Source organism: Megalopta genalis, chromosome 5 (genome assembly GCF_051020955.1).
Source record: "Megalopta genalis isolate 19385.01 chromosome 5, iyMegGena1_principal, whole genome shotgun sequence".
Taxonomy (NCBI): domain Eukaryota; kingdom Metazoa; phylum Arthropoda; class Insecta; order Hymenoptera; family Halictidae; genus Megalopta; species Megalopta genalis.
The window spans coordinates 18916503-18942855 of NC_135017.1; the positions used below are offsets into that span (position 1 = coordinate 18916503).

A 26353-nucleotide genomic window follows, 5' to 3' on the forward strand; every position below is an offset into this window, starting at 1 on the left:
AGCGTTTATTTCTTCGAAAAATAGGGATTTCTATACAAACGGTGAATGCGCTCGCTTCTGTTCGCGCGTTGGCGACAGTGTATTCTGTGGTAATGAAATTCTAACTGTTAAAAGTTCCGTTAAGAATTTCGTTCATTTCGTTCGTCACCGCGAGTTCCCGAAATGACATATACTTTATTCACCATTCTTATAACTCGACGACATTTTGAAACAGAGACAGTTCGGCTCGTCGAAAGTTTAAAGGAGTTTCGCGAAACGTATCGTTCTTTTTTTTTGTGTTTATATCGCGGCAGATAAATGAATTACGAACCTTTTTATCGCAACGTATGCATGTTATTACGTAAACATAAGCTGTTTTGTACAATGCAAACAAACCGTGATATTTTCAACGAGGCTCGCGATTGTTTTATATATAGCTGCGCCGTCGATTGCGACACTGGCATCATAATCGACGCGTTTCGAATAAGGTCGCGGGTGGCACAACGTTTCGACGGATCCGTCGCGATTAGGCGAGATTCGGCGAACACGCGATTACAAAACGGGATCGTCCTGTCTATAATTCAACGAGCGTAAAATTCAAACGAAACCGGCCCGATTAAAGCTAAGCGAACGTAACCAAAAAAGAAGAAAGAAAAAAACTCAAAAACCGACCGAAATCGAATTGACCGGTCCGCGAGCGTAATTAAACTTAAATCATCGTGAATAAAATTGTGCACGCGATCGCGATGGGATGCACAATGGGAACCCTAAGCGTATTTGAACGAACGTGATGCAAAATGAAACGCGCGTGATTAAAAGTTAAACGAATGTAAATCAAATTGAACGGTCACGGAAAGCGGTCGTGAAAAGGAATCGACGCGAAGAAAATTCGGCGAACGCGGAAATCGAATCGACTCGAAGGAAATCGAATAATAAATACATAAATATAATAAAATAAAGATCGTCGAACGAACGAAGCCTGAGAATAAAATTGAATTCGATCCGATGGAAAGATCGAACAGTCTCGGCGAGATGAGCGAGCATCGCGGCGCGAAGTCCGCGCATAGACGTTTCGTTTTCTCGAGGATTTCAACCGGTTCCCTGATCTACTATACCAATGACACGCTTATGCTAATCGATGGCCGGAGGGGAATCCGGCGATTCCGTTGCGATTATGCTTTCTCGCGAAACCTGCGAATAAAATTGAATTCGATCCGACGAAAAGATCGAACGGTCTCTGCGGAAATGGGCGAGATCATGCGCGATTATGCTTTTTCGCGTATCGAAACGATGATGTTTACACGCGAGGTCAGGGGCGATTCGCGATCGCCTCGATCGATCTCCGCCGATCGAAATCGAAAGACGAAGAGAAAATGGGGGGGAGTAAAAAAAAAGGAAACGTCGCGGCGGCCGAGATCGCGCACGAAGAAGATTTCGAATGTCCGTTCACTTTGGCCGCCGGTGGCACGTTACTTCCTCGTGTAACGAGTTACAAGGTAGGGGAAAAGATCGGTTCGAATGAATCGTCCACCTTGCAGGTTGCGCCAGTGGCCGCGGGCCTCCTAAGAATGCTAGACGAGCGCGCGCGCGCGCGCACGGACCAGAGATCCGTTTCCCCGTGAACACCATGTGATTTCGTTGGTCCTCTTCGGCGATCCGACGTCTTACCAATCGGATTCGGGACGAACAGTTACGTCGACGGGTTCGTAGTCGTCGGCTGAAAGGTTTCCACCAAACGAACGGGTGTTCCGGTTCCTTCGATTCGACACAGTTCGCTCTCGCGGGCCGCGGAACGTTCATGGCTGATTCGTTCTTCTGCATAAATTTCCGAAGAATGGAACGCGATAGCTGAACGACGAGGTCGGATCTCCGTCGAACGAGGAGAAACTCTGTTAAAAAGTCGTCGAGTTCGTCGAGTTTCTAGATCGCGCGGCGGTTCTATCCTTCGAAAAAATAAACGCGATCGGTGGATATTCGGCTTGAGAACGCTCGATCGTTCAGGTTCGAGCAGCCACGATGATTTTCTGTGATCGACAATTGTTTGGAGATCGTTTTATTTCTCGGAGCTGCGCGTCGAAGATCCTCTGCGATACTTACGAATCGCTCGTGATCGGTAGATCGCGAATCAAAATTGTCTGCGTTAATTGCTATGTGAAGAGTATTAAGTGTTATATTTAATTGCTGTGCGATGCTTTCAATTTTGTTCCTTGATAGCAGGATTTTTCGTGCAGTTCGGAACTGCATTGCATAAACTCCGCGGTCTATTTATAATAATTAACCACAAGATTACTATAGCTGTTGCGGTGCGCCTGCACAATTGACACATCTCTCGCATCGACGCGATTATTATTGTCAGCTTATCGACGCGATTATTATCGGTGGACCTCGGGTTCGACGCGTTCTTCGCAAAAATGTCCCGACAGAAAACGAAATTCTAATCGCGCGAGAAGAATTTGAGAATATTTTGAACGTTAGGTACAAATTGTTCGAATTATCCGCGGAGAAAAGACCTGTTCGACTCGCATATTCCTCTGTTCAACTTGGACGATTTCTATCTCGCAATCGGCGCTAATTAATTCTCCAAAAATTAATTATCGAGGCAAAGAGTTGTGCGTCGAACGCGTTCCGAGGCGAACGCGGCTCGGTATGCGACGAGTGTACCTACAGGAAAAAGTACTTCTAGGTTCCCGGAAGTTCGCTCGCTCGGGGGACATGACGATGCTGTTCAGGATGAACGGCGCGGGTTGACGCAAGCCGACCGCGTTCCACCGAATCTGTGCGCAAGAAACATAGCGAAACGCGCGAGGAATTCGCGTTTTAAGTGTCCTGCGAAGAACACGGGCTGCGACGGAATGCTTAGTGTGCTCTGGTGTTTAGTGTGTACGAAAATTTGCACCGAGAGAAACCCGGGACCGGATGGTCTTCGTGTGTGCCGGCTTGTAAGAGCGATTAAACGATGTGAGACTAAACAATGTCGATTGAAGACTGTTGACTAAACAGTTTCGATTAAAGAGTGTCGACTGAACACTGTGGACTAAACAGTGTCGACTGAACAGTGTGGACCAAATACTGTGGACTAAACAGTGTCAATTATACATTGTGGATTAAACACTGTGGACTAAACGCTGTCGATTGAAGACTGTGGACTAAACAGTTTTGATTAAAGAGTGTCGACTGAACACTGTGGACTAAACAGTGTCGACTGAACAGTGTGGACCAAATACTGTGGACTAAACAGTGTCAATTATACATTGTGGATTAAACACTGTGGACTAAACGCTGTCGATTGAAGACTGTGGACTAAACAGTTTTGATTAAAGAGTGTCGACTGAACACTGTGGACTAAACAGTGTCGACTGAATAGTGTGGACTAAACACTGTGGACCAAATATTGTGGACTAAACAGTGTCAATTATACATTGTCGATTAAACACTGTGGACTAAACACTGTCGATTAAAGACTGTGGACTAAACAGTGTCGTCTAAACAGTGTGGACTAAATACTGTGGACCAAATACTGTGGACTAAACAGTGTCAATTAAACACTGTGAACTAAACACTGTTGCTTAAACACTGTGGACTAAACAGTATTGACTACAATAAACACTGTTGACTATAATAAATATTGTTGACTATAATAAATATTGTCGACTATAATAAACTCTGACACTGACAATATAATAATATAATAAACACTGACAACTATAATAAACACTGTCGACTGCGGTAAGTACTGTCGACTATACTAAAAACCGTCTCCTAAACGCTAAATCGAGCACCACCGGTGCATCGCCGCGAAAAAGTGCGATAACTTCGAATTAATTTCGCCTTACATTCATCGCAAAATCATCTGCGACAACGTAACATCTTCGAGCATGTCTGCCACGAGATGGTCTCCAAAAAATTGCGAAATTCTAATCCAAAGAACCGGTGGATTTGACCGTGTCGGTGTCAGCGTCGAACATTCTTTTTTTCCCCTCGCTCGAGCTACTATACGGGAGCTCTCGGCTGTGCGTAGATAATTGAGCGAAAGGACGAGAAAAAGGTGATCCTTGGACTTCCTTCTACGCGCACGACGGAACAGGAAACTCGGCGCGCGTCGCAGGGAAATAAGACATTCGTGCATGGAAAGTCCGAGGCCGAGCAGCGAGCGTGTTCCTTGAGAAAGCCGGTGCCGCGCGCGTGCTCTCGATAGAGAAAAAAAAACGAAGGAATTCGGTTTTCCCGGGGCGAACGGTGATTGCTGGATCTGGATCGGCGTGTCGGAGGATGATCGATCTTGGGAGCAGCGGCGAGCAAGCCGCATCGTCGCGTTTATCGCGCGAAATTGAACGCAGTGTCGTCCTGTGAACGCGAAACGAAACGGCTAATAAATAATTTGGGGATAATAAGCTTCGTAGCTTATTGCAAATTTTACTGTCCGCGGTGCTCAATTTTTCTTCTGAAGAGAGGGAGAGAGAGAGAAGATCGTCGCTGATCTAGGGGATCCTTGACATCTTTGGTTCCGGAGACGGCGCGGAAGGGAGCTGCGGAATGAAACGCATGAAAAGATTCGTGTTGGCTCATAGCACAGAGAAAGATCCGATTTGGAAGTCCTCGGACAATCTGATGGCTGGCGTCGGTGCATCGAAAATGCACGCGGAAACGGCCACCAAGGAACAGCTGTCCCCGATGGAGACAATGCAGTCGAGTAGTGAGAAACAACACTCGACCACTGGATTAACGTAATATATTTTTCTATTCTCTCGGCGGAGGTTGGCTTACTAAAACAATTTGTCTCTTCTTCTTCTTCTTCGGTAGATAATATTTGAACGTTTGTTTTATTATTATTATCATGTCCGACCAATATATCGGACATCAGTTATGCTAATTTATTATCCGATAATGAATCTGAAATTTTACCCTAAAATGTCGCTTGTGAGACATGTAAAATAATATAATAATTTCCTACGAGAAATAGCGTCTATTTAAGGGGGTGTGGAACGATATTTCTTTTCGGATTTCTCGCCAACGAAACCTTGACGCTTTTTTACATATATTCTGGTTCACATATATACTAGCGATTAATGACTATTTTGTATGCGTCTGTGTGTGTGTGCCTTTAAAAAAATTAAAAATACGATACGTGACTTGCTGTGGTGTGCACGATTGCAGCCGCCCCTTTTTAATTACGAACCGGAAGCAAAAATTGCGTCTCGACTGATCTGAAAAATGTGAATAGAACAATAATTCGTGGCGATTATTAACTTAAGTAAAACCGTGTTAACATCCGAGACGAAATGGGAAAACATTGAATACTTGGAAACAGTTTGACGCAAGCGGACGCGTATTAGATGAAGCAAGAAACGGCATAAAAAAAGGAATGCTCTTCGTGAAAGAGTTCTCGTCGTAATTTTCATGGTAAACGTTCTCGCTTCGATGAATTACCGGGTGCATTTCGCGAAGAAGCGCGATTTACAATTGAAAGTCGATCGTTTGTCCGTTGTTGTGTTGGGCAGGGGAACTTGTCGAAACGAGACGATCGATGAACAATACACCGTCGCGTCGCGTACAAAGTGCACCGGCTTCGAAAAAAGAATCCGTGGAATAATGACGCGTAAACATTCGAGGCGGACGTAGAGGGCTCAGAAAGCGTCACGGGTGTTGTTAGGAATGGCGTTGCGTGAGCAGCTTAAATTAACGGTTCGTAGAACTTTCTCCGCTGTCATTCACGTGTAGCCCACTAATGGATGACAGAAATTACCTTGAAAAATCGAGGGAAACGGTTGCTCCCATTTCCCCTCCAGACGAGCGCGCGCGCGCGCACCTAGAGTCCGTCTTCCTTCTTCTTTTTCTTCTTCTACGATCTCACGGAGCATCGAGATTAAAATTTGTATTGTGTCAACGAAAACATTAATTTTATCTTTTTATGATCTTTTAATTTTGTATTTTTATTTTATTTCTGTATTTTCGTATTTTTATTTTATTTCTGTATTTTCGTATTTTTATTTTATTTCTGTATTTTCTGTTTTATTTTCGCATTTTTAATTTATTTCTGTATTTTCTATTTTATTTTCGCATTTTTAATTTATTTCTCTATTTGTTATTTTATTTTCGTATTTCTCTATTTTATTTCTGTGTACTTTCTATTTTTGTACTTTCTACTTTGTATTATTTTTTTTGTTAATATCTACTATTTCTTCCATTCGTCGTATTAATAATTCCATAATAATACAACGAACCCTCGTGAAATCAATTTAAACAACGCTCAAATGAATCGAACGCTGTGCAACGATGCCTTCGATTTCGAGCACGAAGTGAACGAAGGATAACAAACCACCTGTCGTAACAGAAACAAATACGCCTCGTTATGATGTTTGACGAGGTGGAAAAGCTTTTAGAAGAATTACGACGATATTTGCCTCTAGTAAAATCGTATGGCCGAGGTAAGAACGCAGTCCCATTGTAATTTGAACGGATCTGTGAACTGCGACGTGTTATTGGTCAGGTAAGAATACAGAGCGGGGTTTAACGAGTTGACGGAACTTTGGACCATGACGATTCGGTGACGATACCGCCGAATGTGTACGGAGGATGTTCCTTGAATTCGACGAGCGGTTCAGGACGACGTGTCAATTTATTATTTACATTGCTAGCAAATATACGAGGCGCACAGCGATGAATAAGCCGCGTTCGTTTGATTTCGTAGGCCCAGCATGTCGCAGGGCACGGTGATGATCCAGACCCAGAGTAGGCTGCATGAGAAGGACTTCACTATTGCCACACCCGAGGAATTCGTTCACCGTTTCGGCGGTACCAAAGTCATCAATAAGGTGAGCGAGCACTGTTATTATCCGCGGCCGGCCCTTTTGATCTGGCTCCTTCAAGTAGCTTCATTCTCTTTTCATTTGTTAACCCTTTGGGTACATTTCATGACCGAGACTCGTCGCGCATCTGGTTTACCTAAGTTGTAGATGACGAGTCTAAAAGGGTTGACGAGTCGCCGTAGGGTTGTATTCTTCGGTATTTCTTTCGCTAGAAATGAAGAGGCTATTTTGCATTATTCTTTTGTCGTACACACTTTTGGTAATATTCGAGGTACAACGTACAGTAATGTCTCTCTAATTGACGCCCAGATTGCGCACGAAAATGGGCAATTTGGGAAGAGGAGGTGCGATTATTCGAGCCTCGCGCTTTGTTTTTATAGTTACGAATTGTCAACAACTATAAAAAACGAGCTAGAAGACTCTAATAATCGTGTCTCCTCTTCCGAAATTGTCCATTTTAGTGGGCAATCCGAGCGTCAGTAAGGGAGACATTACTGTGGACTCTTGTGGATTCTTTTTTTAAATGTCTCCTTCCGGCTGATACTTTATCAATCCGAAACAGATTAGTAAGATGGCGCGTTCGAAAGGTAAAATTCGAGAATAAAAGGAATAAAATAGCTCGTTCGTTCAACAAAATGATGGTACATTCGAAGCGTACTTTCAGCTTTTCTCCTGAATCAATGTTCTCGTGCGGACATGTTTTTTTAAAAATACGCTCAAAAAAGAACGCGATGAAAAAGTATAGTTCTCGAGGGTGAAATAAAACGTGGCGTCGTTCGCTCAGACGATCCGGCAATTGAAATTGTAGAATCACGATTATTCGAGACGAGATAAACCCTCCGAAGCAGGTCATTCAACGCCGCAGATGCGCGGCTCGAGGATATTACGCGGCACTCACTCGCCGTACCGTTTCGCAACGAACGTTAACCGGCCAAGGCCTTATAACTGACCTTGAATGACCTTCGGTGCTAGATCCACAGTACCTGTTTCGACATCGCGCGACGTAACGCGGACCCTCGAAACGATAGATTTCCTTTCTAACAAAGTGTGTGCGATTACGAATCCGAGATGTTGACCTTGACGTTTCGTCGTCCAAACAGCGAAATTGAAATTTCAATGAATTATTGAAATCGATACGAAGATACTGTTCTATTAGACGGGGCTTGCTAAAATTGTACGCGAAGTTTCATTAATTTTAGGGTTGATAAATTCTGATAAATTCCTCGGAATTCCTTTGTTCTCGAGCGAAGATCATAGGACCGACTATTTACAAGAATCATTTAATTCCTTAGATATAAACGAACAAATTTAATTCATCGAATATTCTGTTTTCGCAGGTGCTGATCGCGAACAACGGAATAGCGGCAGTGAAATGCATGCGTTCGATACGTCGTTGGTCCTACGAGATGTTCAAGATCGAGCGGGCCGTTCGGTTCGTCGTGATGGTCACGCCGGAGGATCTCAAAGCGAACGCGGAGTACATCAAAATGGCAGATCAGTATGTTCCTGTACCCGGAGGCACGAACAACAACAATTACGCGAACGTAGAGCTGATCGTCGACATCGCCATTCGGCTTCAGGTCCAGGCGGTGTGGGCTGGATGGGGTCACGCGTCCGAGAATCCGAAGTTGCCGGAGTTGCTTCACAAGAACAACATCAGCTTCATCGGTACGTTCGGAGAGACGGACCGGGACACCGTCCTCTCGACGAGATGATCGGATGAATTAAACATTCGGTTGTCTCGAATGTTCGTTTCTTCTTCGACCGGCGCGAGCAACACGGATCCCGAAGAGCTCGGGATGTAACAGATAGATCGCGGATTTGACGCGTTTATGGCAGAGACGATTAGGTGAAATGCGGATCTGCGGATCTTTATGGACAAATAGAAATTGTTCGAGTCAATCGTGGTCAACGAAAGTCGAATAAAACTAGATTTGTATAGTAGAGTAAAGTGTTCCTAATTTTCCTTCAGTTTGTAAACGGAAATGGACACTTTTGAAAGAGGGGATACGATTATTCCAGCCTTGCATCTCGTTTTTATAATTATTCGTAATCGGAAACTGTAAAAATGTAGTAACAAATTGTCCATTTTTGTTTATAAGTTGAAGGAGAATTAGGAAGAATTTACTTGAAAGTAAATTTAACAATCCGTTTGATTCATCGGCGTTCGAGTTTTTGCTTTTAGTATTGTACAGTATAGTATGTATTGTTGTAGTATAGTATTTGAGACAGACTACTTGAAATCTTACCTATGATCAAATAATATGATTACCAGTATTTGAAGAGTCCCGTGTAACAAAAGCGAATGAGACAACGACGACACGGTTAAGACGAATAAAAATTCTTTCAGGGCCGTCCGAGAGAGCTATGTGGGCCCTCGGTGACAAGATCGCCTCAAGTATAGTGGCGCAAACCGCCGATGTGCCGACATTACCGTGGTCAGGATCGGAGCTGACGGCTCAGTACAGCGGGAAGAAGATAAAGATATCGTCGGAACTGTTCAAAAAAGGATGCGTCTCGACGGTGGAAGAATGTTTGGCGGCAGCGAACAAGATCGGTTTTCCGGTAATGGTGAAAGCCAGCGAAGGTGGTGGTGGCAAGGGCATCAGAAAAGTAGAGAACGCCGAAGAATTGCCTACGTTGTTTAGGTAAATGAATGTCCAACGATACGTAATCTGCGTGAACACTAGCTTGTCCGTTAAATGCTTCGAGCTCGCGTAAATTCGTTTTTCAAAAAAGACGTGTCCGGTACATCTTAGAATTACAACAGCGACGTGAAAGATGTCCGTGATGAAAAACGTTTACTGACAAACTTGTAAATTCTCTTTATAGACAGGTACAAACCGAGATACCTGGGTCTCCCATATTTATTATGAAACTGGCGAAGTGTGCGCGCCACTTGGAAGTTCAATTATTAGCAGATAATTATGGAAACGCGATATCGTTGTTCGGTCGTGATTGCTCCATTCAGAGAAGACATCAGAAAATTATTGAAGAAGCGCCAGCCGTAATTGCCAAGCCGGAAGTGTTCGAAGAGATGGAGAAGGTAATTGCTAACGGTACACGGCTATCGAGTCGCGACGATGAAATAGCCGATTCAAATGCACGCGGAATAGTATTTTACACCCGAGTGAAACACATTTTATTATATTGTTCCACGACAGGCCGCTGTTAGATTGGCCAAAATGGTTGGATACGTCAGCGCAGGTACTGTGGAATACCTGTACGACACTTCTGGGCGATATTACTTCTTGGAGTTGAATCCGCGTCTGCAAGTGGAGCATCCCTGCACGGAGATGGTGTCTGACGTCAATTTACCGGCTGCCCAGCTTCAAATCGCTATGGGATTGCAGCTTCATCACATCAAGGATATTCGTCTTCTTTATGGCGAAAGTCCATGGGGTGACAGCATTATTGATTTCGATCAGCCGCGACACAAACCGCAACCATGGGGTCACGTAATAGCGGCAAGAATTACTAGTGAAAATCCGGACGAAGGTAGACATCATTTTAATTGTATGAATAATTCACGTTCACGATGCAATTGGAGTGCACCGACAGAAATTGTTATCTCTAATATTTGCTACGCGCGAGATCGATGCAGAGAAGACCATGAAGAATATACTTTTCAGGTTTCAAACCAAGTTCCGGTACTGTCCAAGAACTGAACTTTAGATCCTCGAAGAACGTATGGGGCTACTTCTCAGTAGGCGCTTCTGGCGGTCTTCATGAATTCGCGGACTCGCAGTTCGGTCACTGTTTCTCTTGGGGAGAAGATCGTAATCAAGCTAGAGAAAATTTGGTCATTGCTCTGAAGGAGTTGAGCATCAGGGGTGACTTTAGAACAACCGTCGAATATCTGATCACATTACTAGAAACAGAATCCTTCCAGCAGAATAATATAGACACAGCTTGGCTTGATCTATTAATTTCTGAACGTGTTAGAAGCGAAAAGCCGGACGTATTGCTAGCTGTAACCTGCGGCGCTCTTCATATCGCTGATAGAACTATCACAGCTGCTTTCAGTGGATTCCAAACTGCATTAGAGAAGGGACAGATACAAGCTGGTAATGACTTGGAGAACGTAGTCGACGTGAGTACTTGACACCGCTAGGAAATCAGTAATTCTTTAGATAAACTTTACAATACGCTTCTCACTCCTTTTATTTCAATGAATCGTTGTTTCAATTAAGAACTGCCTTGCTCTTCGAAATCAAGAGCATTACTGCTTTCAAGTATCTTAAAAGTTTGCTACTTCGGCAGAGAGTAGTACAGGGTTGAATACTAAATGAATTCTACGTTTCACATTCGAATTGACCATTACTTTGAATTTCAGGTTGAACTCATTAACGATGGGTACAAATACAAAGTACAAACAGCCAAATCAGGACCCAACAGTTACTTTCTTAGCATGAATGGTTCTTACAAAGAGGTAGAAGTACATCGACTCTCGGACGGCGGTCTGCTGCTCTCTCTGGACGGAGCTAGTTTCACTACCTACATGAGAGAGGAGGTCGACCGTTATAGAATTGTAATAGGAAACCAAACTTGCGTCTTCGAGAAAGACAACGATCCATCTTTGTTGCGATCACCTTCGGCCGGGAAGTTGATCAGCTTTCTGGTTGAGGACGGCGGTCACGTAAACGCCGGACAGGCTTACGCGGAGATCGAAGTAATGAAAATGGTGATGTCGGTGACCGCTAGCGAAGCTGGAAGCGTTTTCTATATCAAGAGACCTGGCGCGGTCCTCGACGCTGGTACTCTGATTGCGCATTTAGAGTTAGATGACCCAAGTCTAGTAACCAAAGCCCAGGACTACACTGGCCAGTTCCCGGAAACCGAAGCTCCTGCTATCTCGGAGAAATTGAACCATCTTCATGCTAAGTACAGAGAGGGTTTGGAGAACATTTTGGGCGGATATTGCTTGCCCGATCCGTACCATCTACCGCGCGTACGCGAACTTCTCGAGATGTTTATGAACTCGTTGCGCGACCCTAGTTTGCCTTTGCTCGAACTGCAAGAGGTGATCGCCACGATATCCGGCAGAATTCCAATTTCTGTTGAGAAGAAAATTAGGAAATTGATGTCCCTGTACGAAAGGAACATCACCTCTGTTTTAGCACAATTTCCTAGTCAGCAGATCGCCGCTGTGATCGATGGACACGCGGCGTCGCTATCGAAGCGATCCGAACGGGACGTTTTCTTCTTGACCACGCAAGCTATTGTTCAGTTGGTACAAAAATATCGGAACGGCATACGTGGAAGAATGAAGACCGCCGTTCACGAACTTCTCAGGCTCTACTACACCGTCGAGTCCCAATTCCAGCAAGGTCACTACGACAAATGTGTTTCAGCATTGATAGACGAATACAAGGATGACGTGGCTACAGTGACAGGAATGATTTTCAGTCACAACCAAGTTACCAAGAAGAACGTCCTAGTTACTATGCTAATCGATCACATTTGGGCGAACGAGCCCGGCCTCACGGACGAGCTGTCCAGTACATTGACAGAGTTGACTAGCTTGAATCGTACAGAACATAGCAGAGTTGCGTTACGGGCCAGACAGATCTTGATCGCTGCCCATCAGCCTGCTTACGAATTGAGACACAACCAAATGGAGTCTATATTCTTGTCGGCAGTGGACATGTACGGTCACGATTTCCACCCGGAGAATCTGCAGAAACTAATTCTCTCCGAGACATCGATCTTCGATATTCTACACGATTTCTTTTATCATACCAATCGGACGGTCTGCAACGCCGCGTTGGAAGTCTACGTTAGAAGAGCCTACATTAGTTACGAATTGACCTGTTTGCAGCATTTGGAATTGTCCGGCGAGGTTCCTCTCGTACACTTCCAGTTTCTGTTGCCCATTAATCATCCGAACCGGCAGAGTCAGTCTTCGGTGAATCACAGGATCGGAGCCATGGCAGCTTTCCAAGACATGGAACAATTCATCAGATATTCCGACGAGGTGCTCGATCTGTTGGAAGACCTCTCTTCGCCGAGCTCGATATCCGCCAAAGTTCTGGAAGCAGTGGATGCGGCTGGCAGCGAATCCAGGCATAGCACGTCCATAAACGTGTCTATGAGTAACGCGGAACCCGTCGTTGCGGTTGAACTGGGCGAGAGGCCTGCCGAACCGGTGCACATCCTTAGCGTCGCCGTCCAAGACAACGTAGAGAATCACGATGACGAATCGTTGGCGCAAGTGTTCGGAGACTGGTGTACCTCGAACAAAGAAGAACTGATCTCGCGAGGTATCAGAAGAGTAACGTTCGCTGTTTTGAAGAAGAGGCAATTCCCGAAATTCTTCACCTTCCGTCAGAGGGACGGTTTCTTGGAGGACAAGATTTATCGGCACCTCGAGCCAGGGTGCGCGTTCCAGTTGGAATTGAACCGAATGAGAACCTACGACCTAGAAGCTCTACCTACCTCAAACCAAAAGATGCATCTTTATCTTGGCCACGCGAAGGTCGCCAAAGGGCAACAAGTCACCGATTATCGGTTCTTCATCCGTTCTATCATAAGACACTCCGATCTAATTACCAAAGAGGCCAGTTTCGATTATCTTCAGAACGAAGGTGAACGGGTTTTATTGGAGGCCATGGACGAATTGGAAGTCGCCTTCTCGCATCCGCTCGCTAAGCGTACCGAGTGCAATCACATATTCCTGAACTTTGTTCCCACGGTCATCATGGACCCAGCGAAAATGGAAGAGAGCGTGAACGATATGGTTCTGAGATACGGTTCTCGGTTGTGGAAACTGAGGGTACGTCATGCCGAGATCAAAATGGCAATTCGTCCAGCTCCGGGCAAGCCGGCAAGCATCATACGCTTGTGCATCGCCAATGACAGCGGTTATAGCATAGACTTGCATCTGTACACAGAGGTGACAGATCCAAAGACTGGTATTATTCGCTTCGAGTCCACCGACCTGCGGAAGTCGGGATCCATGCATGGTCTGCAGATTTCCACGCCATATTTAACCAAAGATTATCTTCAAGCAAAACGATTCCAGGCTCAAAGCGCCGGTACGACTTACGTGTATGATTTGCCTGATATGTTCAGGCAGCAAACCGAAAAGATCTGGCAGAAGTACATAGAAGAGAGGTCGAACTGCAATATAACTGTTCCAAATCCAGTGATGGATTGCGTAGAATTGGTCATGGAGGGTGACAATTTAGTGGAGCAAAAGCGACTTCCCGGTGAAAATAATGTTGGCATGGTGGCTTGGAGATTAAAACTGTACACACCTGAATATCCGGAGACCGGCCGGGACATTATATTGATAGCAAACGACTTGACCTATTTAATCGGTTCCTTTGGTCCGAAAGAAGACTTGGTATTCTGCAGAGCATCCGAAAGAGCCAGACAGCTTGGCATTCCCAGAGTTTATTTCTCTGCGAATTCTGGAGCGCGCATTGGTCTGGCGGAAGAAGTGAAGGCGCTCTTTAAAATCTGCTGGGAAGATGAGAACGAACCGGAGAAAGGATTTAAATATATTTATTTGACACCGGACGACTATGCTCGGTTAGCGCCGCTTAATTCTGTGAAGGCTTCGTTGATCGAAGATCGGGGAGAATCTCGTTACAAAATTACGGACGTCATCGGCAAGGATGATGGTCTTGGTGTAGAGAACTTGAAATACGCCGGCATGATCGCTGGCGAAACGTCCAGAGCTTACGACGAGATAATTACAATTTCTATCGTATCCTGTAGAGCTATTGGTATTGGAGCATACCTGTTACGTCTTGGACAGAGAGTCATTCAGATAGAGAACTCGCACATTATCTTGACCGGTTACAAAGCATTGAATACCGTATTGGGTCGCGAAGTGTACGCGAGTAACAATCAACTGGGTGGTATACAAATTATGCATTACAACGGTGTGTCCCATGCAACGGACGAAAGAGACTTGGACGGTGTCGAAACCGCTTTAAGGTGGTTGAGCTATTGTCCTAAGTTCAAAGGTGCACCACTTCCTATACTACCGTCGCCGCTTCCCGATCCAATTGACAGAGAAATCGGTTACGTGCCCACAAAGACAGCCTACGATCCTAGGTGGATGCTCGATGGCAGGCAGTCGCAGAATGAAATAAATGGCTGGGAAAGCGGATTCTTTGATCGGGGTTCTTGGCAGGTATGACATTTACTACCTTACAAGTCTATCAACTCGAATTTATAATCAATCGCTACTTATACAGTCTTCCATCTATCCGGAATTTGTGTTATATATTTTTTTATAAAAATCTTCATAGTTATAATTAACCTTTCCGTTTTTGTAGGAAATAATGAGACCCTGGGCTCAAACTGTGGTAACCGGAAGAGCCCGATTAGGCGGAATTCCGTGCGGTGTTATCGCAGTAGAAACAAGGTGTGTCGAGCTACATTTACCAGCTGATCCTGCCAATCTCGACTCAGAGGCGAAAACTATATCCCAAGCAGGACAAGTATGGTTCCCTGACAGCGCGTACAAAACTGCCCAAGCTATCCAAGATTTTAGGAAAGAAGAGATACCACTTTTCATCTTCGCCAACTGGAGAGGATTCTCTGGTGGAATGAAAGGTATTTATATATTCCCGGCAATTATGAATATTATTTTTAATATTTTTTATAGTACATATAAACAATGTACTTTACTACAGATATGTACGAGCAGATCATCAAATTCGGTGCGTACATAGTAGACGGTTTACGGGAATATTCAAAACCGATATTTGTGTATATTCCACCTAATGGAGAATTACGAGGTGGCGCTTGGGCTGTAGTCGACCCAACTATAAACCCTCGTTACATGGAAATGTTCGCTGACAATACAAGCAGAGCTGGTGTTCTGGAACCTGAGGGTATAGTTGAAATCAAATTTAGGACGAAAGATTTAGTTAAAACTATGCACAGAGTGGATTCAGTGATTATAAAACTCAAGGTGATTGTTTTATGCCCTGCTACACGAACACAGTATTTTTATATGCTTACGAATAGATTTCGTCAAATGTAAATATTCTTTCAGGAAAAATTATCTAATGTAAATACACCAGAAGAACGAACAGAAATCGAGTCTAAAATACGGAAGCGAGAACTGGAATTAGAACCCATGTATCGTCAAGTTGCAGTCCACTTTGCGGATCTCCACGATACACCGGAGAGAATGTTCGAGAAGAGCACGATTCATGACATAATTCCTTGGCGAAAGGCGCGTAGGTTACTCTATTGGCGGCTCAGGAGAAGGCTTCTGGAAGATCAAATAAGGGAAGAAGTCTTGTCCACCCAGCCGCGTTTCGATGTCAGGCAAGTTGGTGCGATGTTGCGGAGATGGTTCATAGAAGATAAAGGCCCGACCGAGTGTTACTTGTGGGATCAGGATGAAGCTGCAACCAACTGGTTGGAAAGTCAACGCCAAAGCGAGAACAGTGTTATTGCACGAAATATAACCTGCGTAAAGCAAGATGCAGTTGTTTCGCAAATCAAAGAGGCTCTTGAGGCCTGTCCAGAGGTCAGGCTAACTGCAATCTTGGAAATCGCCCATAGGTTACAGCCGACAGAACGCGCGGAATTGCTTAGGACATTATCGCAACTAGAGACCACTGCCCAAGAACATCATAATGACTCGAGTGCCTCGTCTTAATATTTTTGATAAAATTCACAAGATTCTCTGCCTATCCACGTACCTGGTGTATGTAACTCCGTTAGAATTAATTGTACAGACGCTCGTTATATCATCTTGTTAATAGTAAATTCTACGGGAATAGCATAATTTCGAAAAGTTAATACCTGTTTCTATCGATAGCGCGTTACTTGATGCTAGAAAGTAAAAATGGCGAACATGTACGTTAATACTGTTCAAGGATGATGCTATCGAGTATCAGACAGTGTAACTGCCGTTTCCTAAACCATTGGCAAAGTATGCCCATCGTTTACGATAAGTGTATTCATGAATATAGAAGTTATGTGTGTATATATATATACATATATATATTTACACGTATATATACATATATTTATTTTTAGAAGAAAGTTCGTTCGTTGCGTTTAATTTTACCGAACGACTAACTAAAACGATCGTACACGCCATCTTTCCATTGTATCGGTAAGACAAAGTCAATGGGTAAGTTTTACCAAAATGTTAAATACTGTTTTCTCATAATCATAATACGAAATATCAAAAAAACTTCCTTTGCACTTAAAGAATTAATATTTTATTGAAGATCGGGTTGATTGTAAGGAATAAATAATGAAAAGTTTTATGAATCTGAGTGATTAAAGGAATTAAAGCGTTTAATACAAAATAGTTACTATATGATCTTTATATATACATATATATTTTATACTATTTTTAATTCATTAAAATCGAGGTAAAATGTATATTATATGCAGTCATATTCTCATAAAGAGGTAAAAATAGAAAATTCCAAATTAACGTTTTATCGTGTTATTACCCTTAAAAGACTGGTATTTGACTTCTGTGTACGTCAAGAAGATCGTCGTCCAGGGTAAGCAAAACCATAAATGAGAAGAACATAGCGAAAGCGGACAAAAAATGCCAAATGTCATGATTATCGAAAAAGTTAAGTAGCACACAGGGTTGATTGTAAAGTCGAGATTCTGCTGGGGTAAGCGCCCACGAAATCGTTTTGTTTATGAAAAAGTACATGGCAGATGCCCAGGCTACAACCGACAAAATAAGATAAGCTAATGGTTGCAATAGAATCCGCTCTTTATGACATTTCTGAAATACAAAGCCGATTAATAATTAATCAAACTCCTTGAACATGTGTGCGCTTTGTCTACACTTACCTTCATTATGATGTAAAAAAAGGTATACAAAATTAAATTGGACATTAGTATGGCTAATAAGAACGTTGCAAAATTTTTCTCGTGAGTTATATTTCCATATACCGCGAGAGCAACGTTACATAAATTTGCTACGACAAGCATTATAAATCGACCCAAATACAACGGTCGGAGCATATATCCAATTCCCACATTTGCGTCGTATCTACAGTTCTGTAAAAATCATTCATTTAAAAAAGATCGGTGAACTTATTATTGGCAATAATATGAAATTACCTGTATTATCCTCATAACAACACTTTTGAATCCATACCACCTCCATCGCCCCATGTAGTAAATTTGGATTGTTAAGAACAAACAAATAGACAAATGTGCGATTGTAAATATGATCCAAAAAAGTGTTGAACCATCCAGGACACCAACTAGTCCGATGAAAATTACGAATGCCAGTATACCGAATGTGACCGGTGCCCGAGCATTTATATCAGGATGACGGGTTTGATAAATTTTTATCATACAAAGCACTGCTATCATATACATGAAACTGGTATCTAAAAAAACAAGAAGAGAAATATTAATTACAATATTAAATGTACTATGGCATTGATAATATTAAGTAATATTCATGTTACCAAATTGGAAGTTGCTGTGATTTGGACACACATGGTAACTTGCTGAGAGTACTCCTTCCATAATTAGCGCAGTGCCCATTGCATAGAATAAGCCATAATGTTGCGGTATACCGTAAAATTTATTTCTCTCTCTATCGACTGCATTAAGCTCCCGAGAATTTGTTAAGAAAATAAATAAAAGACCCAATATAACATATCCAAAATTCGAAAACACATGGTTGAAATCCGACAACTGTTTCAATGGATGAGCACAGAGAAAATTATAGTAACACATATCTTGGTTTCCAGTAACGTGAAGCACGTTCTGGTACGTTAGCACCAATTGCACAACGGGCAATGTGTAAAATATAGCAACCGTTATTAAATAATATAAATACAATCGGGATTTGTGTCGCAGAATCTTTGGGTCTTTGCGTGCCAAATCGCACACCGAAAGCACAAGTTTCGTTCGTATAACATCTTTGTCATATTCACTGTCTTCCAATAGGTCAATGTCGTCTTCATCAAGTGAAGAATCTTCACATTCAACAGTCTCAGACTGATAGGGTCCAGCCTAAAATATAAATAATGTTTTAGATATTTTGTAAACTAAACAGTCACAATTTAAAGGCTTTAAATCCAATATCAAAAAATATAAATTCCGATCTGAAACCGTTTTGCGATATATAATCTCTTGTTAAATTGATATTGATATTTTAATGTAATTCCATCTGGTTACATTAATAATCCTACCTCCACACTATTCTCATCTTCTTGTTCGTTCAGTGTTTCCTGGGCAATTTTTCTACCTTCTTTAATTTTTGTTACTACAGTGCCCACAACATAAATCAGAACGAAAATACCTATAACAGATATGGCAACTCCCGATGCAATAAGATAATCTTGTTTTGTAACACTGTTAACTATTTTTAATTTCACATCTTTATTTCTTACAGACATTATACTAGGTGATCCAACACAATCACTGTCATCACCTTTTACGACTAACACAACAAAAAAGCCTAATGGATATGCTTCTTTCTAAAAATCCATAATGAAAGTTTAAGTTTAGTTTTAATTATGTTGTACTGAAACAATTGATTGCATTTATTTTATCAATAGTTATGTTTTCTAGAAGTTAAGAAAAATACTTACTGGCACAGTTATACCACCTTTACGAGTTACAGTTTGCCAAGCACCAGTAAATTCGATATTCCTTTCTAAATCGAATACAGGACACTGAGAACAAATAAAAATACCTACTATTAAAAATATTAATATATTAGTGCAATTACGAAACGAAAAACATTGCTACTCAAGTAGCTATTGAAATATTCTGTACATGTATAATTCAAATTATGCTTTCCCGTGTTCACAATCAAGTTAACTTACAGAAGTATTTTGTATTGAAACTGTCATACAAATATCATTCCCAGATTCAACATGCACAATCACCGAAGAACTTTCTGCTTCTTTTGGGAAGGTATAACCATAATAGTTAGGTTCAGATGGTGAAATCGTTACAGATCTTTCTTCACCTGATCTAAAAGATAATACAAGTCACTGTCATTAAGATTTCTTGATACTATACATTTTATTGATTAATGGGTAGTAATTAAAGACAAGGCGAACTAAATGAATACCTTAAATAGAAATGGAGATCCTGTGTTACGTTCAGTTTAAATGAAATGTTCTTGTGACTAGCTGTAGATATACTAACAGTAATAAATTCTTCGTCCCCTTCTCCATATTCTGCCTCGTAATCTTTAGTTGAACACAATGTACGACTGGTTTTATTATAAGCTACGCTATCAAAATATTTGCTAGTCACTACAAGAGGTATTTGCCACGACAAAATTTGTCTCTTCTGACGTACGACTACGATGAGAGGTCGATCATGAGAGGCATCGCTTTCAACATTGATTCTCGCAGTTTCCATCCAAGTTGCCTATTATGTGCATAAATGTATCACTGAATATACAAGTAGAATACGATAAGAATATTAATACAGATGTAAATACTTACATTGTCGGTGCGATATAAAAAGACATATTCAACAGTAGTATTTATAACAAGCTCATATACTTTTCCATATTCTGCCTCGGTAACAATAGGGGTAAATGACAGATTCTGTGTATGGATAGCATCACAAGCATTAACCACTAGTAAGACAGTAGTAACCGTCAAGATTCGTTGAATATCCAACATTTCTAAACATTTGTGCTTAGAGACAATATCTCAGATAAACAATCGTACGGGTTTATCACATTCAAAGCTTATCGTTAACTTATTCATTAAGAATCGATCGATATAATAACGGAAATCAACTACCGAATTTAGCGTTTCTTCTTTTATTTCATATACTACATCGGTTAGATTAGTTTAACGAATTCATAATTTGTTCTCGGGGAAACCCACCACACAATGACAATATAGTAAACTAACTTGCTGAACCAGCAGTTTATATGTATACATTGCTGACAAGCATTTCGCTCTCGCTCGGATTGGAGTATGTTAAAGAAAGACAGCTACGTACATACATATATTGCATACTACCGCACATTATGCAGAAATGAGAAGATAACTTGACACACAATGTAGGAAGACAGTTCACAAAGTATACCAGAGACACGAATTTGTGAAATGTATATTTTTTAGTTCTAAAGTTGAAGCTGTGATGTTCATTTCAACGGCACGGTGGAGCAGATAGAGCTGATTAGAGCAGATAGAGCACGATAACGGCAAGCCCCACATGCTTCCCTTTCCAGGTTCCAATTGTACATTGCACTTGCGTTACGTATCACGTACATGTGTATGTACCCTTTTGCTGAACCGGTCACAGATCCAATGGCAAATTTCTCCGTGGCCGTGCACGTTCGTGCGCGAAAATAGCCCTAAAAATTGCGAAAGCGGATACAGCGCGTGCAATCAACAAGCAAATTACTTTCCATTCACATTTAAAAAATGTATTTCTTGTTAAATCTCTTCCAAGACGTGATAGTTCGAAGTTCATGGTTTCGAATCATTCACAGCATCGTAAGAGCTAAGAAACACGAAAGTAGCAAGGTATAAAAAAACAGTATAATTTAAAAAATTAAAATATTAATATAATATAATATAATATATAATATTAATATAATATTATAATTTCTGCAATAATTGGATTGTATTTTGGAAGTAAGAATTAGGGTTAATAAATTCAAATGATAGCACTTTGAAAGCGAAAGCTGTGTGTTCGTGGTGTGCAGAGTAAATTTAAAAGACCTATTTACGGACGCATGCGTATTAAAAATTGTTTATCCAAAAGTCTCGGAGAGTTCCATTCGCATGAAATTAAGTAGATAATAGTAAAATGAATACAGAGCAGGAGAATATATTAGCATTTTTCTGTAAAAACGACCGACCAAGTAAAGCTCCGTTCTTTTTCTCATCTTTTCAGCGTAGTTGGAATTCCCTGATGTTATAAAATTAAAAATGAATTATAGAATTTTTCGATTGAATGTTATATCTTTTATTTTAAACAATCTTTCTATTTTTATTGGTCGTTTTGCGGGAAATTTGTAACAGCGCTGTCGCGGCCAGGTTCATGCGATCGCGTAAAACGAGATGTGTGCCTAACTTTACTATGCTGATTCGGCTTTAGTCATTGTTATTAAAGATGACGGCACCCGTACCACCGAAGGAAATTATTACATATTTAAGTCAAAATCAAAATGTTGCAGACAAAGAGCTGGCTGCTGAATGGGCGCAGATCGAGGAATTATACATTAAAAGGTACTATCTACGAATTACGGCGAATTACATTTCTACATAAGTATCGAAAATTTGTGTCACGTTCCGTGACTTGCAGGCTCTGGCATCAACTTACGCTCAAATTAGAAACATTTGTGAAACATCCGTCCCTTGCGAAAGGAGATAATCTGGTACAATTATACAATAATTTTTTATCCACCTTCGAAAATAAGTAAGTACAATACATAAATATATCGCTTGAAAATGTTGAATCATAACCTCACTTCTCCATTTCACTCATGACGATACATTAGTTTATGTATAATACATGAACGTATCTTGTATACAGACTAAATCCTTTATCATTGGTGGAAATACTATCGCATGTAATACAACAGTTTCAAGATAAACAAGAGGCAATCAAGTTTTTGGAAAAAGCCGAAGCTAAAGTTAAAAGTAGCAACGAAGCTGTGGCTCTGTGTAAAGTCCTCATAGGACAGATTTTATTGGATAAATTAAATAACCAAGAAGAAGCAAAGAAGATTATAGAAGATGTAGAATCTATGTTAGAGAGCGCCGATGGTGTCACTACGGTTCATGGTAGATTTTATTTGTTAGCCAGTCGTCTTTATCGCTTGCAAGGAAAACATGCCGAATACTACCGTACCGCTCTAAGGTATTTTCCCATTTCTAATAATTTAACCATGTAAACGTATTGTAATACAGAATATTTATCTAATTTATCTTGTGTTTTTAGATATCTGGGTTGTATCGAGCTAAATACTTTAAGCAGACAAGAACAAGAGCAGCATGCATTTTTTCTTGGTTTGGCTGCGCTTTTGGGCGAAGGAGTTTATAATCTTGGAGAGTTATTGGCTCATCCTGTATTACAATCTTTAAAGGGCACACCAAATTCGTGGTTGGTCGATTTATTGCAAGCTTTTAATGCTGGAGACATTGCTGCATTAGAAAGATTAAAACCACAATGGAGTAAAGTTGCTGATTTAGTTGCACAAGAATTAAAATTAAGACAAAAAATTTCTTTGCTGTGTCTCATGGAAATGACATTCAAAAGGCAAGCGAACAACAGGTTTGTGTTTGAAGAAATACTAAGAATTAAGTATAAACAATTTGTGTTAATTTGTTGTGTTAATACGGAGTATTTTTCTCTTTCAGACAACTAACATTTGCAGAAATTTCTCAGGAAACTCGATTACCACTTGGTGAAGTAGAACTGTTAGTAATGAAAGCTTTAGCACAAGGCTTGGTTCGTGGTGCTATCGATCAAGTTGCTGGAACAGTGAATATGACGTGGGTACAGCCTCGTGTATTGGATCGTAGTCAAATAGTTGGAATGGTTCAAAGACTCGATGGATGGTGTAAAGATGTTAGCTCTATGGAGCATCTACTAGAATCTAGAGCTTCTGACATTCTTACTCTTTAATATTAGGTTCAGAATACTTTCATTGAAGCATTTGTAATTTACTTCTGTATGTTAATTATCTCATTGGCTTTAGCATTGTTTTAAAAGGGGAACACACAGTAATAATTGTTACAAGCAACTGATTGATACATAATGTCTATAAACAACAAAATAAAAGTAGTTTCATGTTGATAAGTCAGCGAGTTCATACAGGAGAAATCATAAGCTCTATTTTCTTGAATGCAAAATTATAACAATACTTGCAGGTGACTCTAAAGCAAATATTCTTGGTTTGAATTTAATATCCTAATGAAAGCAATTTAATACGATTTTTAATATTATACATAGGATAATCATTTAGATTTGTTTTTGTGTTCACAAACTTTGTACTACGACCGAAATAATAACAATAATAATGATTATGTATATTAACATTCATCATATCTTTCTTCTTGATTTTTTATTCACTCCTGAGATATTAACGACTTGGAGAACTAAATCGTGTCATTTCTGGAAAGCATGAATTGTTCTAATTCATCATTAATAATTTAAAATCTTTTTGCGACAAGTGGCGACGCTTGTGGCGAAATTTCGAAGCTCCGAACGAGGTCCGTACAGCGCCAATTAGTAAATGGCAAAACGCCCAAACTACTAGCCAAACTGTGGCGCCACTTGCGGCGAAATCTGGAAGTTCTGTTTTGGCTAGCAGTTTCAGCGTTTTGCCGCTTTACTAATTGGCGCTGTACGGAGGCCGAAAGGAGCTTCAGTGTTTTCTCAGAAGAGGCGCCACATTCGCTTTCATTTGCATCTCCTAAAAACAATAATTATGGCAAAAGTAGGGCATAATATTATAAACTAAGAGCACAGATCTATTCAGTAAAAAATACTGCATCGATACGATATTAAAAAACAAGTGACAACCTCGTGAAACATAATTAATTGCTTTTTGAAGTATGATTCACTATTATATTATTTAATTAAATTTCGTGTTATTGTCATCAGTTTCTAAACATTAAATCGATGCAGCAGATTCTCCTGAATAAATCTGTGTCTTTGGTTTATCGTTTTATGTCCTAATTTTACCATAATTAATGTTTTTCGATCTGTATAAGCATTTGACAGTGGCGCCTCTTGTGGAGAACAATGGAAGCTCCGAACGAGGTCCGTACAACGCCAATTAGTAAATGGCAAAACGCCCAAACTACTAGCCAAACAGTGGCGCCACTTGCGGCGAAATCTGGAAGTTCTGTTTTGGCTAGCAGTTTCAGCGTTTTGCCGCTTTACTAATTGGCGCTGTACGGAGGCCGAAAAGAGCTTCATGATCTTACCGCATGAGGCGCCACAAGTCGATAACTGGCGGCACATTTGATTTGTTTTGAAGAAAAGGAAAATGAAACACTTTAAGCAAGATTAAATATTTATCAGTATTTTAAATAAGGCAGAGTAACAATCCCAATAGACAATTTAAGAATTTCTTTATTTGAAAATCACAATGCTGTCATATGGCAAGTTCATCTTTAAGTGTAATGGTTAGTTGTGCTGTGTCTGCACTAGAGTGCAACACATCTAATTACAATAATAATACAAATTATCTAACCACGTCGAACAAAGTTGAAAACAATCTTTAAGGAAGGTAGTGCTCATTTTATATGTACCGAATTTCCTATACAATTTCCTGTACAAAACGAATGATTTAGTATATTTATTATACAGTCTAGTTCGTCAACAATATTCTACTTAACCTACACACAAAGTAAACTAAGAAGTTTTTGACAATTATGGCAAGGTATTCTAGTGAATCTGATTCAGATCATAACAGTAGATATCGAAAAAGACGTGGTCGAAGATCCAGGTAAGGAGCATGTCAAAGAAATAATACACATATTAATTCACACATAAATCGCGAATATTGGCTATTTATTCGTTTTTAAGAATAATTGAAATTTTGCGGTAATATGAAGTATTGAAACTATATTTTATGTTTTAGGTCATCTAGTTCTGACTCCAGTGACTCATCGCTACATAGGAGAAGAGGATCTAAACATTCAAAAACAAAGCGTAGACATCGATCGCACTCAAGGAGCAGAGGCAGAGATAGAGAGCGCAGTCAAAAAAGTTATAAAAGCTGTAGGAATAGTAGTTCAAAAGGCAGAGAAAGACATAGGTATCGTTCCAAATCAAGATCCTTGGATCGTTCGAAAAGGAAAGTAAGATCTATATCAAGAGAGAAATCAAGCAGTTGTTCAAGTAGTTCGCAATCCAATCTGAAAGCTACTGTGGCTGAAAAGTCTAAGAATGTAGTAGTCATAAAAGGTATAGTTTATAGATTAAAAATATATGTTATCATATCAGCTCTGAAATAAAATCATTTCTTGCAGATGACTTTCCAATTGAACCACGTTTTAAGGAAGGTGTATTAGATGAAATAAATTCTGAAGGTTTTGCACCTAAGCAATTTTCATCGTCTAATACAAAAGAAAAAAAGTTCAAGAATATTGTGATAGATATTACGGCAGATACAATACAGGTTCCAACAGTAGCTGATATTCCTTGCGGATCAGAAAGTATTTTTCATTCATCGGTAACTCATCTTCTATTTTCTATTTATTCCATAGCCGATATTCATTCTATATTCTTAATATTCGTTGTTTACTTTCATTTCTAGATAATGCTTGATCAAGAAGCAAGGTTCGACAAATGGGTGAAAAAATTGTATACACTTAGACAAAAAGCCATAGCAGATTTAACGCACTCAAATATTACTTGATGATAATCTAGTTTTATTAAAAGATAATTATTAATAAATATTATTTCCTCGTTCGCATGTAGTTAAATTACAAGCATGTAATTTAAGATTAAAATAAAGCATGATAATTTTTTAACTTGCCTCGGCGAATGCCACGTGCATATTCAACGATCTATTAATTAATTAGTTGTTCTAAGTAAGCTAAGGACGCTTGACGAAGTGTATTCACTGGAAGTGGTTCGCTTGCGAGTAAATAACT

At 40.6% G+C, this 26353-nt stretch overlaps 4 protein-coding genes across 10 annotated transcripts in view; 3 read left to right on the forward strand and 1 right to left on the reverse strand.

Annotated features, from left to right (window-relative positions):
- Positions 1-17208, forward strand: part of ACC (acetyl-CoA carboxylase) — a 36829-nt gene extending 19621 nt beyond the window's left edge. For 5 of the 6 annotated variants that reach the window (XM_033469118.2, XM_033469114.2, XM_076521612.1 and 2 more), the window contains 10 exons: positions 6668-6791; positions 8123-8453; positions 9136-9433; positions 9618-9831; positions 9950-10283; positions 10418-10878; positions 11122-14931; positions 15077-15356; positions 15437-15717; positions 15802-17208. In XM_033469118.2, coding sequence (XP_033325009.2) covers positions 6668-6791; positions 8123-8453; positions 9136-9433; positions 9618-9831; positions 9950-10283; positions 10418-10878; positions 11122-14931; positions 15077-15356; positions 15437-15717; positions 15802-16416 — 6748 coding nt within the window. In that variant the 3' untranslated portion in view covers positions 16417-17208. Of the gene's footprint in view, positions 1-3993; positions 4704-6667; positions 6792-8122; positions 8454-9135; positions 9434-9617; positions 9832-9949; positions 10284-10417; positions 10879-11121; positions 14932-15076; positions 15357-15436; positions 15718-15801 lie in introns of those variants that run through there. The other variant, XM_033469115.2, reaches the window with a different exon arrangement.
- LOC117219747 (SID1 transmembrane family member 1) lies at positions 17049-20997 on the reverse strand. The gene is made up of 9 exons (XM_033469128.2): positions 20219-20997; positions 19837-20141; positions 19586-19736; positions 19349-19432; positions 18947-19234; positions 18215-18767; positions 17859-18133; positions 17586-17795; positions 17049-17517 (listed from the first exon to the last, which is right to left on the reverse strand). The coding sequence occupies exons 1-9, from the start codon at positions 20399-20401 to the stop codon at positions 17230-17232; spliced, it is 2337 nt and encodes a 778-aa protein (XP_033325019.2). The 5' UTR covers positions 20402-20997; the 3' UTR covers positions 17049-17229.
- An 810-nt stretch (positions 20998-21807) lies between these two features.
- Rpn9 (regulatory particle non-ATPase 9) lies at positions 21808-23789 on the forward strand. Its single transcript, XM_033469111.2, has 5 exons — positions 21808-21967; positions 22044-22157; positions 22275-22601; positions 22683-23015; positions 23102-23789. Exons 1-5 carry the CDS (start codon positions 21852-21854, stop codon positions 23367-23369), a joined length of 1158 nt encoding a protein of 385 aa, XP_033325002.1. The 5' UTR covers positions 21808-21851; the 3' UTR covers positions 23370-23789.
- An 883-nt stretch (positions 23790-24672) lies between these two features.
- Positions 24673-26230, forward strand: LOC117219765 (uncharacterized). 2 transcript variants are annotated; one of them, XM_033469175.2, is made up of 5 exons: positions 24675-24981; positions 25062-25200; positions 25336-25661; positions 25727-25929; positions 26014-26230. In XM_033469175.2, the coding sequence occupies exons 2-5, from the start codon at positions 25127-25129 to the stop codon at positions 26113-26115; spliced, it is 705 nt and encodes a 234-aa protein (XP_033325066.1). In that variant the 5' UTR covers positions 24675-24981; positions 25062-25126; the 3' UTR covers positions 26116-26230. The 2 variants fall into 2 exon arrangements, with proteins under 2 accessions (XP_076377716.1, XP_033325066.1); XM_076521601.1 differs by having other exon boundaries at positions 24673-25200.
- The last annotated feature ends 123 nt before the right edge of the window (positions 26231-26353 follow it).

Bases quoted from the DNA above. Each gene is read 5' to 3' on its own strand.
- LOC117219747 (XM_033469128.2), bottom strand. From the start codon at position 20,401: ATGTTGGATATTCAACGAATCTTGACGGTTACTACTGTCTTACTAGTG. The intron at 20,142-20,218 runs GTAAGTATTTAC...TGCACATAATAG, and splicing joins TTTTATATCGCACCGACAAT to GCAACTTGGATGGAAACTGC. The intron at 19,433-19,585 runs GTAAGTTAACTT...ATTTGTTCTCAG, and splicing joins TTTCAATACAAAATACTTCT to TGTCCTGTATTCGATTTAGA.
- Rpn9 (XM_033469111.2), top strand. From the start codon at position 21,852: ATGACGGCACCCGTACCACCGAAGGAAATTATTACATATTTAAGTCAA. The intron at 21,968-22,043 runs GTACTATCTACG...CGTGACTTGCAG, and splicing joins GAGGAATTATACATTAAAAG to GCTCTGGCATCAACTTACGC. The intron at 22,158-22,274 runs GTAAGTACAATA...TCTTGTATACAG, and splicing joins TTATCCACCTTCGAAAATAA to ACTAAATCCTTTATCATTGG.
- LOC117219765 (XM_076521601.1), top strand. From the start codon at position 25,127: ATGGCAAGGTATTCTAGTGAATCTGATTCAGATCATAACAGTAGATAT. The intron at 25,201-25,335 runs GTAAGGAGCATG...TTTATGTTTTAG, and splicing joins AGACGTGGTCGAAGATCCAG to GTCATCTAGTTCTGACTCCA. The intron at 25,930-26,013 runs GTAACTCATCTT...TTTCATTTCTAG, and splicing joins AAAGTATTTTTCATTCATCG to ATAATGCTTGATCAAGAAGC.